A 12,137-nucleotide genomic window follows, 5' to 3' on the forward strand; every position below is an offset into this window, starting at 1 on the left:
GATTCTAAAAGGAATTAAACCTTAAATGTGGCTAATTGCTAAAGCTTGTAATTTGATGAAAACCGAGGCTTGTAGATTCAAATTCCACATGTATTATTTCTCCCACTTGCCTTGGAAATTCAGCAGCATCCCCCCAGCTCTGCCACAAACTGCTGCTGTGCCTACTTAGATACCATGACTGCATTAGAATTCTGGGACTGACTTTTATCACACCATAGGAAGCTCATAAATCTTTAGCGTGAAGAAGGGTTAACACCTCAGAATCTTTCATTAGTCCTTGTGCTCTGTTGGGTCAGATGGATGCTGTTGACTAAATGAAGCCACAAGTAGCTGCTGCATTTACACTAATGGATTGGGCTGAGGCCACCTTGAACATGGCAAGGCTCCCAGACCCTCCCTTTTGTCCCTTTCCATTATTGGGTCTGACACACTGTGTTTAACCAGAGCCTCCAAATCTATAGTATTTCAAGTCACACCATGAGCTTCTCCATTCCACTCTTAATCTATGTAAGGAATTAATATGTCTCCAATATTTGCTGCTGTGAGCACACATAAGACAAATCCAATTATGAGTTCAGTGCTGGATTTGCAAAGCAGCCCAAATGAAACTAGATTCTATTGTTGCCTTGGTAACCCTGCAAGACTTCCATCAAACAATTACAGTCAAGTACTGTAGAGCATGAAAACCCACTAAAGCAGATAAATCTCTTATTGCAACAATAGCGTTAGTTTGACAGATTAAAACAAAAAGGTACAAATGAACACAAAAAATAAAAAAAATAAAAAATAAAAATAATTCGATACAGGTAAAAGAAAAAAGGCACGTAGCCCACCACACTGGTGTCACCGTTTTCATTTCACTTCCACCAAGTGACATTATACAGGTGGTGCACAGAGAGAGATAACCCTGTCATAAAATACTGTCTGCAGCCTGAAGCAGCCCCAGCTTAAATGGTCCCTCTTGAGCCTGACTAAACCCTTCATGTTCTATTCACCTCAGGTGGATGGATGCAGGCGGCTGGACAAAGTGAGGGCAGCGTGCTCCTCTTTCACAAGCCTGAGAGTAGCAGACAAAACACTGATTTTGCCTCTTTGAGAAACCGAGGGGAGAATAACAAGGCCTTTCAGTGTACCAAACAAGCATTAATTAGCCTGCACGTCTGCACTGTTTTCCATCAGCTTAAAGACTCTTGATCCATCAAGGAGGTGGCTGTGAGAATTTTTGTTTCTCCAACAGCTACTGCGGCGTTAGGAAGCACGGCCTAATTATGCGTCATCTGTGAATAGGCAGAAATGTAAACTGGTAAAAGCTTTCTTTGTTCTTATCTTATTAGCTTAAATTCTGGTCCTCCCGATCAGTCTAAAGCTTCAGGATTTACAGCAGTCAGGTTTTGTAGTGTGTCAGGCTAAAGAGCAGACTGGGCAGCACGACCAAACAACTGTTTGCTCTCAGGCCATTTCTGCATCAAAACATCAACAAAAGGCTAAGGTTGAACTTTCAAACATATATTGTATTATTCAGATCAAGTTGGATTTCAATAACAGCATTTTGCAGAAAGGGGAGAGAAACCCTGTTAATCCTCTCAGACTTCATGCATTATTTGTGTGCTTCCTCCCTGCAAGTTCTGCGGGCTTTTATAAAATCGATTTTGAGATGTTTGAGATGAGTTTATTTTTAAAATGATAAAACCACGTTTTTCCATGTCAAAATTCAATTTAAATCAGAATTTTAGATGAACTTTTTAAAACATTTAACACAGTTTTTTTGTTTGAAGAACATTTGGATGGTTTTCAAAGTGTTTTTATAACATAAGCAGACTAAAATGCTACTAAATATATTTAATATTTTTTTTCTTCTGTTAAAAAACAACTTTGCAATCTTTCTACACGTTCAAAAAAAAAAGACGCCTTAAAAAAAATAAAGCCGATGCAGCCTTTAATGCTAGTTTGGGAGCACGTCACAATGTAGACAAGCATTTAAAAATGTTTGGACCGATTTTTAGAACATGAGTGAAACTGAAAATATAGGAATTTGCACAAAGCAAAGTAAAACCATCTTAGGATCACAGTTTTTTCTACAAAGCCCCTTCTGCTCATGAGGGAGTGGACAGAGCAGCAAACCCTAATTATGGGGTTATGCAGTTTTTCTTCCACATAAAGCATGGCTAGCATTGCCAGCATGTTACTTATTTTGCACAAAACAGTGCCAGAGCCAACCACAAAAGAAGAACCTCGTGCTGGAAAACTGCAGGATCACAGCGGCTTTTTCTTAAATTAAAAAAACAACAACAAAGGAGACCAATTATGAACCTTTACCAAACCTTTTAGAAACGCTGTACTCTTCAAACTTTAATTTTGAGTTCACTAAAGTTTAATTGAACCAGAGCTTTATTGTGCACACGAAGAAGAAAAATACAAACATGTGTTTGTCAAGCTTTTAAAATGGTTCCTGCTTAAAAAAAAAAAAATCTGTGCTAATGGCAACCCAAGGAGCATTCATGGGTAACCTTTTTATATAGTATATGTACAGTGCTTGGAACTCTCCAGAAAAATAATATTTTTTATTTCCAGAAAAATAAATCGACGTGCAGGACGTGTAGACCAGGGAGATGGTTCCTTTTTTCAGATGGGGGTCTCAGGGTGTACTTTAATTGCACATTACTTAGCCTCCCTGAGAAAGTCTATTCCACCCACTGGTGAGAAAAGATTGGCTGACAGTCAAATTTCCGATTTAGGAGGTACGGTACAGTAACTGTACAGTTTTTCTTTTGTGGTTTTGAAATGGCAGATTATGTCTACACCTTACAAAAAGTGCCTCAGGTTTCATGGGAATTTGTCCATCCCATCTAAAATCCAAATCCAAGTATATTCAGAGAAATACATTTAATTCAGCGTTTACGTTTATGAGCTGAGGATTAGCAGGTGGTCGAAAACGAGGAACTGTATCCAAGAGTACGTGCCAATTATTACATCTTTAAACCACTTTTTGTTCAGGTACAAGATACAAAAAAATGTAGGAAAAATGTCTAATATGCACCAAAATAGTCTCCTCGATGTTCTGTTGTAGTTTTTTATGCTTGCAAAACTGAAACTTCAAAGATTACATGACTGTATGGCCTGACATAAAACTCTTCTTTCAGGTGAATGTCTTTGCCTTTCCACAGGTTTGAATAATTTTAAACTTTCTTTAGTTTTTCACAAGTTAAAGTCCTTACTTTAATTAAAAAAGAAGTACAAGAATAACAGTAAAAATATTGGGAAATAGTAAAGTATAAACATAATAAAGTAAATGAGTAATCAAGTGAGTCAGGGACAAAAACATCATGCTTCTGGTGCATAACGTTTCAAAGGAAACAGAGACTTTTATAATGTCTGATCATAATTATTTTATTGACAATAAGAAGGAAAACTTCAATAACAGAGCTAAAAGGAAGATATCAAAGTTTTTTTTAAATGTATGTGTGTGTCTATATATGTAAAAATCAACAAAAAAAGTTTTTATAATGACACCAAAGTTTCAAATCCTGACTAAGTTAAATAAAAATCTAAGGTGTGGTTTGTAAAATGCAGTGAGCTCTCACTCCACATGTCATCAAGGTGCAGGATCACAGCATTAGAACACGGCTCCATTGTTCTCCTCACCGAGCTAATCCTTTTTATTTAAACTAAGTTGACAAATTGTTTTGGGTATTTTGTGGATCCTCTTAGCCTCTGCTAATTGTGAGGATTAAAATAGATTCCGCTTGAGTAGCAGTAATTGAGAAATGGAGGGAATCACCCATGAAAAAAATGACAGAAAAAGGAATCAGGTCACTAAATGACACACTTCTAATCCAAACTGCTCTACTTAGAAGGTCTCCAGGGGATTTAAAATTGTTAAAACAAGAAAGCCCGAAGGAGAGCGTTGGAACTAAGAAGATGAAAATTAAAAAATTAAAGGCATAGGGGCAAGTAAGGTGAGCATTAATAAAGAGGAAGATTATATCTATAATTTTGTTTGCTCTTGTATTTATATTCCAATAAAAGATGTTAACCATTTTCCTGAAAATTTTACATCTTATTCTAGGACCAAACAATGAGTCAGAATACCTCTTTTTAAACCATCTCATTCATGTCAAGGCCAAACTTTATAAAATGCTCTTTGTAACACATGTAAAGGAAAAGCTCATAAAGGAAAAGTGAACAGAGACCTCTTGTGTTTATGTCTTTAATTGCATAAAATGGTAGAGAGATTCTCATGTCTTGGCAGCATTAAAAAACTATGAAAACATTCATGTGCAGTGAGGAAAATTTGCCATAATTTAAATTATTTTTCCTGATGGAAAAATGAGTATAATTAGTCAATAATTAGTCGAGAAGCATTAAAAGTTCCCTCAGAGAATAAAAGACAGCACGTTTAACTACACAGGTTTATATTTATTTATTCAGGGAAATATTATCTTAATCATATTTAAATCTTGCTCTATCTAACGTTCCCCAGGGCCCTGTTCAAGGACCCCCTATGTTTATTTAAAGTAGCTTTATTAAAGTTTAACAATTACTGTAATGTATATTTCAAGTAAAAACTGTTTTAACATCTTAAGACCTGGCATCCACATGTATGGACATCACATTTTTGGTTATACCACCACAGTAGTTAATTCTGCTAAACAGGGATCCTGTGACTACGTGTGTAGAAGATCAAGTCAAATATTAGGTCGGGTCTTGAGAGGTTAATGTTATTCTTTTGACCTGTAAGTCAATGTAAAAGATAAAGATTATTACAGAGTTTAAAATCTGTCCTGAATGGAAATTTAAGATAGACTCATCCCAATTTTTGAAGACTCTTTTTAAATTATGGGCAAAAAGCAAAAGTGTTCTGAACTTCATCTCCAATATACAGAAACAAGTTAAATTTCTTTGATTTTTACAATTTTCTTAATCATAATTTCAAATTATCTGCATCTTTGACACAGAGCGCACTATTTTTTGTTTTTGTTTTGTGATGTTTGTTTTCTATGCGTGTAAAAAAAAAATCAAAATCACATAGCACTAAAAGGCCATGTTTTTTATAGTCAATAAATGTTTGTTTTTTTAAGTCAGGAATAATGAGGGATAGTAAAGCATTAAATATCTGAAAATTAAATAACACATTTTCTGGAGCAGCACTGATTACATATTTATGTCAAGTAAAGAGACTGTTGATTACAGTGGAGCTGCTACTGCCCTCTGCTGGTTGATACGATGAAAGTCCCATTTTATGTTGTTAAGGTTGTTTTTTTTAAGGAAAAATTTAAATTATGAACAAATCAGATTAGAAACATTTTGTCACAAGAAAACAAACTATCTCAGTGAGATTACAACAAAAGAGTTATATTTGAAAAAAGTTATAATTAGATGAGGCCCACTCTGATCTAATGTTGTTGCATTTGTTTTTGTGACTCTTGTTTTGCCATTAAATCCTTGAACATTAAAAACTTTTGTCTCAAAATATGAGAAAAAAGGGGGCAATATTTATAGCAGAAGCATCAGAAAGAAAGAATTAAAACTTCATTTGAAATTAGTATTGTTATAGTTAAAACCTAATAGCCTTTGTTTCCTTTTTAGTTTTTTTTTCCCACACAAAAAGCAGCTATATCTTCCTCAAATATGTCTTAATCTCACGTTGGAGCTCCGCTGCTGTGACTGATGTCTCACAGGTGCCCTGAGAGACAGAGACTAACAACCAGTGAGCAGCTGGTTTAAGCTGCTCTTGACAGCTGACTGGAGGAAACGGTTTCTTCTGGATCTCAGATGAGTGACTGTTATTCAGTTAAAACCATGAGCAGGCTAACAAAGACAGCCGTGGTAGGAACAAGTGTCGGGCTTCTGGTCTAGATGCAAAGCATCAAGTGCAACACCTGCTCAGACATCTAAATGTTCACACAACTGCAGACAAATTCCAGAGAGACTCGCAACTGAACAACTGCAGCTGTACCAGGAACGTTTAATGAATTCTACATGGCATGGTAGCAAATGCAAGACAAAGGACACAATGTAAAACGTTAAAAATTCTGCAATTGATGCACATTGTTGTGCTTTTTCTAAAGTGACTATAAAGGCAGTTCACAGGAACTAGTATTAGATAATCAATATTCTAACATTAAAGAAGTTCCTTCATTTGCTTTTAGTTATTTCAACATCACATTGTCTTTCAATTTTTGTTGAGTCTGACTTTGTTTCACCGTTAAAATGTTTTACTAGCTACTCTGTTTCAACATTTTGAGCATATATTAGACTTTGAATTGCAGCCTTCTGTTATACTGTTGAGAAAAGGATTTTAATTGTATTTGATTGTATCAGGAAAAAAACAGCCTCTGTCTGAGAATATTTCAGAGTAAAAATGGTGAATAGTAGTTTAAGAGGTTTAGTTTAATTTGATGCTGACTGAAAAAATGTTCTTTAAATCAGAGGAGCTCATGAAAGAGGTTTTTACCTCACACAATGCGATCATGTGCTGCACAGTTCTGGATCCTTAGACCAGTGTTTTTCAACCAGTGTGCCGCGGCACACTAGTGTGCCGTGGGAGATGGTCAAGTGTGCCGTGGAGAAATTGCCCTCATTAATCATTCACTGATCTAAAAACATTTCCCATCTCCAGGATATCAGCTCTTTGTTCATCCAAACAGGCCCTGATAAAACACTGAGTAGTTAGGAATATAAAAGATCTTAAAATTACTTTTTATTTGTGTTTATTTAATTCTATTAAAGAAATTTTGATAAGAATCACGGTACCGCGATTTACCTGCAGCTATGACAGTTTGCGGAAAAGTCCCGTCCCTTTAACTGTCTCCACCAATCATTATTGAAGGCTTAATCACATGTCATCAGTCTGACCAATCAGAAGTGCTTAAAGTCTTCACTTCCTTGTTCTTAATTCTGCTGATAAAGTCGCTCAGTTCTAACAAAAATGCCAGCTAAAGCTCTTCTTTAGCGGTGTAGCTTTCCACAGAGTCTGGTGTCAGACCGTGAAACAAGTGGACAATACAATGAAGCTCAGAGACGCGAGTCTTTCTGCAAGTTTTCTGCAGTTTTCACACTACATCTCCCATGATGCATTGGCTTAAAGGTGTCCCAGCGCAGTGTCCCAGCGCACAATGAGTTGTCCTTGCGAAACGCCTTGAAACCACAACAAACAAACAGTTTCTAAATTTTCTAATTTAACTTTCATTTCATCTCTTAGAAAAAACAGCCGCAACTTCCTGCTTTTCCGGCCACAATTATCACAAAAATGCACGTGAGATTGCGGGGGGGGGGGCTGTCGATCAATACAGACCATGAATCTCTGTTTTTTTTTTTTTTTTTGGATGCTGGTGTGCCGCGGGATTTTTGTCAAGGTTAAAGTGTGCCGTGGCTCAAAAAAGGTTGAAAAACACTGCCTTAGACAACTGAAATGGCTGTTACCCAGAATGCTGTGGGAAACAGAGGGAACATGACTCGAGAAGGATTCGACGACTGGAGTTACACACTGGCATCCAAGAAACGTAAAGGTGCTACCCTAAAATACACCTGACATGATGGTGTCTTCCATGTATGTAATGGAACTCCCACCCCACTCTCTGACTCCTGGAAAAGAAAAGAAAGAATTAGGTTAAGCATTATGTAAGCAGATGTGCACTTCAGGCAAGAAGCAGAACTAGAGTGGTAAATGAACGTCTACAGAATCACAAGCTGTAATATACATATAACAACACAAAAACATGTATTGGTCCTTTAAAAAAAGTTCCAGGTAAACTCAATACAGATGTTTTTTAAGTGGATCTGAAATTGGCACCTTTAATAATGCAAGCCACTCAGTAAATAAATAGGGTGTAACGATACATTTTAACGATTTGATTCATATCATAATTTTTTGGTTACTGCGATATTGGTTTGTTTTGAACAAACTCATTTGATCCGATTCACTGACCTAAAATCAATCTTGGACATCTTTTGCCAAACATTCAACCAGTGTGACTCCGAGATTATTAGCAGGTACTGCACAGTGCAGGTGAAGTTTTCCAGATTTCTTGTATTTCTTGCAAGATAATCAAGTATAAATTAAATTTGTGTACAAACAAACAAGTAAGCAATAATTAAAGGCAAATTCATTTATATTTTAGGTTCATGTGGTCCAGCCCACTGTTGTTTTTCCACAAATTTAACATTATTAGAACATTCTACCACACTGTATGGTCACATGTCTGACATCACATGTGTGTTGTTCACAGTGATGCAATTGGTCCTTTTTACATTATAGTAAAACAAAATGGTGTTTTCCAAGATCAATTATTGATTTATCTGATTTTGAAACATTTTTTAAATATGGTCTAGGTCTACTTAATTCTGTCACCGAAAGAGCGATCTGGTTGGATCGTAGGCTTATAAATTGATTATTCAGTCTAAATTGATTATTCAGTCAATTAATCGTTAAACCTATAAACAAGCAAACAGAGTAAAAGCCAAATGCATTGTTTTAGAATTACTCTTTTTCCTCTCTTTAAGGTTTTTCAAGGTCCATTAATAAATTTCTATTCATCTTAAGGACAAAATATCAAACTCAATATTGATATATTATTTGAGAATATGTTATGTATATATGAAAATAAACCTAAAGCATTTAATGAAAACAAAACGAAAAATACATTTCAATGTTTTTGTTCGAATTTTTTTATTCAGTAATTTTTCTTTGTATAAAAGGTAAAGTGCAGAAAATAATTGAATTGTTCCTTGGTGCGCGTGGAGCCAGGCACTGAAAAGCCCTCCTTGTCCCCCTGTCGGCGGCGCCGGGGAGGGGTCTGAAGCGGGCAGCTGCCCCTCAGCGCCGCCACATCCCTCCAAGGACAACACGGAAGGCAGGTACTTACCCCAAGTAAGATCCCCCTCACCCACCCAATAAAAAAAGCCATCCCACTACTCTATTATGTGCGTCAAGCAACGGGATCACATCTATTCTTATTTATATATCCCGATTATAAATTAAGCATCAAATAAATTACTTTATTTTTTCACTTCCTGTTCCAGTTACACAGCGTAACTGTGTTCATGCGCTCACACCATGCCATGGATGTAGCCATTCATCCCTCACTCCATATGCAAAAAGCCTTCCTCCTCCTCCTCACTCGTTCACTAACTCATCCTTTCATCCTCACTCTCTCTGCCACCCAGTCATCACGCGCCAACAAAGCAAAGCGCGCTCACTTTGAGAGAAAAGCATGTTTACCTTCGCACGTGCAACAACTTTGGCATTAATCTGTAGCTGCAATCTGCAACTGCTTTGAGAATGAACGTGGATTCATTTCTCTGAATACTTTACAGCTGAGAAGTGTCCTCCAACACCCCCCTCCCTCCCTACGTGGCACTGATGGGGTGTTAAAGCATTCAATTGGGTTAATCAACCTAAATAATGCCAATTAACTCGGATGACCACGATGGAGAAGAGGAGAAAGCTACTAACTCCAACTGCCCTGACTTTCTCCTTAGAATCAAAATGGCGTTGCAGGGAGGGACAACAGAGCAGACACAAAAATAAGAAATAATCTAATACAATCTACATAAAGTTAGTGTTTTGGGGGCATATTTTCTTGCATTAATGTAGGAAAAGCTAAATGTTTTCTTATTAGGAATACGCAAACGCCAGCTGTTGACTGGGATCTGATGCGCCAGGTCCTGAACAAAAGAAAGCCACCTCTGCTCCTTAGAATAACAGCGCGTGCGTTCGGCTGCAGACCCCACCGAGGCTGGACTCAAAGCAGACCCTTCACTTATCTTTGACCCCAATTCAGAACAATGTGATCAATTTAACGACCCGTCATCAGATTCCTTCAGCTCTGGAGGTGTTGGCAACTTTCCTGACAACAATGGAGCTCGAGAGGCGACTGCCATAGTGATAGTTATAAGCAATTCGGCACTAAAATAAGCAAACCCAGAAAACCCAACCCGCGTTTTACCTCCTAAACTAACCCGCGTGACAGCCCCAACAGTCACCTGCGACTTGCATGTTGTGACATTTAATTTATAGGAGGTTTAACAGTAAATAATCTCGACCACGTCACTCGAAGTCAATGGCCGGACTGTGTTAGTTGGGAAAATGTAACGCTGTATTAAAAGGAAAAACGGACTCTCACGCGGACCAAACCGCGCGCATCAGTGGGAATAAAGATTCAATTTCCATGTGCATTGAACATCCCCCCCTCAGGTTCCGTCCGTTTGGGTCAATTTGACGCGAATCAGGCAAAATTGTCGGCAGCACGCGCTACTTGGGGCTGGTTTTCCCGGAATAAAAGTTGTTCTGCGGCTCTAGTGCGGGGAAACAAGTTAGTGCGCGTGAAGCCCAATGTCTCCGCCGCGTGCCCGTGCGGTTCTGTGGATCAGAACTCCTCCGGGGTTTGTACATTTGACGGGAGTTGGAGGATGAAGAAACACAAACAAGACTGCGCCAGTTCCATGGAGTCCGCTAGATCAGCTGCTGGCAGTTGGTGTTCTCAATCACGTCCGCAGCGAGGCTTCATATTCTCTCTGGAGCGCCGGTGGAACAAGAGACTTTAGAGAAACGGGCTGAAGGGGTGTGCCTCTCTACAACTATATCTATTTTTTGCTACCTAAACCTAAAATAATTGAACGCCTGGCACTTTCCACAACTTTGTTTTAACCGAAAATTTCATTTTTTTTTATTTGAAATATTTTTGTCGCTCTTTTCCAACCGGGTTAAATCCCACCTTGTGGACTTTTTTTGTGTGATTTAACTTAAAGGATAAACACAATGGCGGAGACGTCAAGTGCTCCATCTAAAGCCAAAAAGACAGCCAAGGCTAAAAAGCCCGCTTCTCATCCCAAATACTCGGACATGATCAAAGCGGCTATTGTCCACGACGCGAGCCGGAGCGGAGCGTCCCGCCAGTCCATCCAGAAGTACGTGAGGAAGAACTACAAAGTGGGCGACAACGCCGACGTCCAGATCAAAATGGCCCTAAAACGGCTGGTGGCTTCTGGGATGCTGCGCCACACCAAAGGTATCGGAGCGTCCGGCTCCTTCCGGCTGACCAAACCGGAGGACGCCAAAAAGTCCAGCAGCAAGGCAGCTGCGCCCGCCAAACCCAAGAAAGTAGCAAAACCCAAGGCGGCCAAGAAGGCGGCCAAGCCCAAGAAGGTGTCCAAGACCCCGGAGAAGCCCAAGAAGGCACCTGCGAAGAAAGTCAAAAAGGTTGCCAAGAAGGCGTCTCCGGTGAAAGCGAAGAAAGCTCCGGCGAAGAAGCCCAAGGCAGCCAAAGCCAAGGCAAAGCCAGCGAAGAAAGCAGCCAAACCCAAGGCAAAGACACCCAAGAAGGCAGCAAAGACGTCCAAAAAGAAGTAGACGGACAATACAGCCGGCGATGTAAATATTTAAGGAAATGTTTTCGTAAATGTCTTATTTTTGTAAGGTTTCATTCAGACACAAGGTGTTTTTAACCTGTTTTTATTATAGCATTCAGAAGCTGTAGAAATTGTGAGCATTTCTATTTTTTATTTGAACATCGTCCATTTCCGCCTGATCCTTAAACTATTTCCACGGGGGGTCTTGCTGAAATCACGCGTTTGTACAGCTGAGGTAATGACTGTTGTCAGTATACTTTAACAAAAAAACTTAATGTTTTAACGGTGACAAGGTGAAGATGAGTTCCATGAAGGCACCACAGCTCTTATTTTACCCAGTTATATTTGTCTTGAAGAATCATATTGTGTTTAGCGACAGACTGTTCATAAACGCATCCAATAAACCTTTGTCACATTTTGAAAGTGCTTTAACTTATTGTGCACTTAAAAACACTGTATATACAAAGGGAAAATAAAAGTGACTCTTCAAACATTCAACTAAAGTGATGCGTTCACGTGCCACCAAAAGATTTTGTTGACTTTAGTGTCGTTTTCGACACACCCATGGGTCTGCCCTCCTCAACCGGCGAACACTGCCATCTTGTGGTAAGTTGGAGCAACAGCAAGATCGTCGTTAATGTGGAGTAACATAGTAAAAACACAAACATTCCTATTATTTAGGGTACATATGAACCAGCCCTATTAAATAAGGAATGGTTAAGCTCATCCAAACAGGATTCTTGCAGTTTTAGATGCCACTAATACATTTTTAAACAAATATTCAGGAT

General features: G+C 38.6%; 1 protein-coding gene across 1 annotated transcript; it reads left to right on the forward strand.

Annotated features, from left to right (window-relative positions):
• The first annotated feature begins 10,213 nt into the window (after positions 1-10,213).
• Positions 10,214-11,842, forward strand: h1-0 (H1.0 linker histone). The gene has a single exon (XM_004080346.5). The coding sequence runs from the start codon at positions 10,760-10,762 to the stop codon at positions 11,348-11,350; it is 591 nt and encodes a 196-aa protein (XP_004080394.1). The 5' UTR covers positions 10,214-10,759; the 3' UTR covers positions 11,351-11,842.
• Positions 11,843-12,137: the final 295 nt, after the last annotated feature.

The sequence above is a fragment of the Oryzias latipes genome, chromosome 19 (assembly GCF_053564925.1).
Source record: "Oryzias latipes strain Hd-rR chromosome 19, Olatipes_Hd-rR_3.1".
Classification (NCBI taxonomy): Eukaryota; Metazoa; Chordata; class Actinopteri; order Beloniformes; family Adrianichthyidae; genus Oryzias; species Oryzias latipes.

Coding starts and splice junctions, on each gene's coding strand:
- h1-0 (XM_004080346.5), top strand. CDS start 10,760: ATGGCGGAGACGTCAAGTGCTCCATCTAAAGCCAAAAAGACAGCCAAG.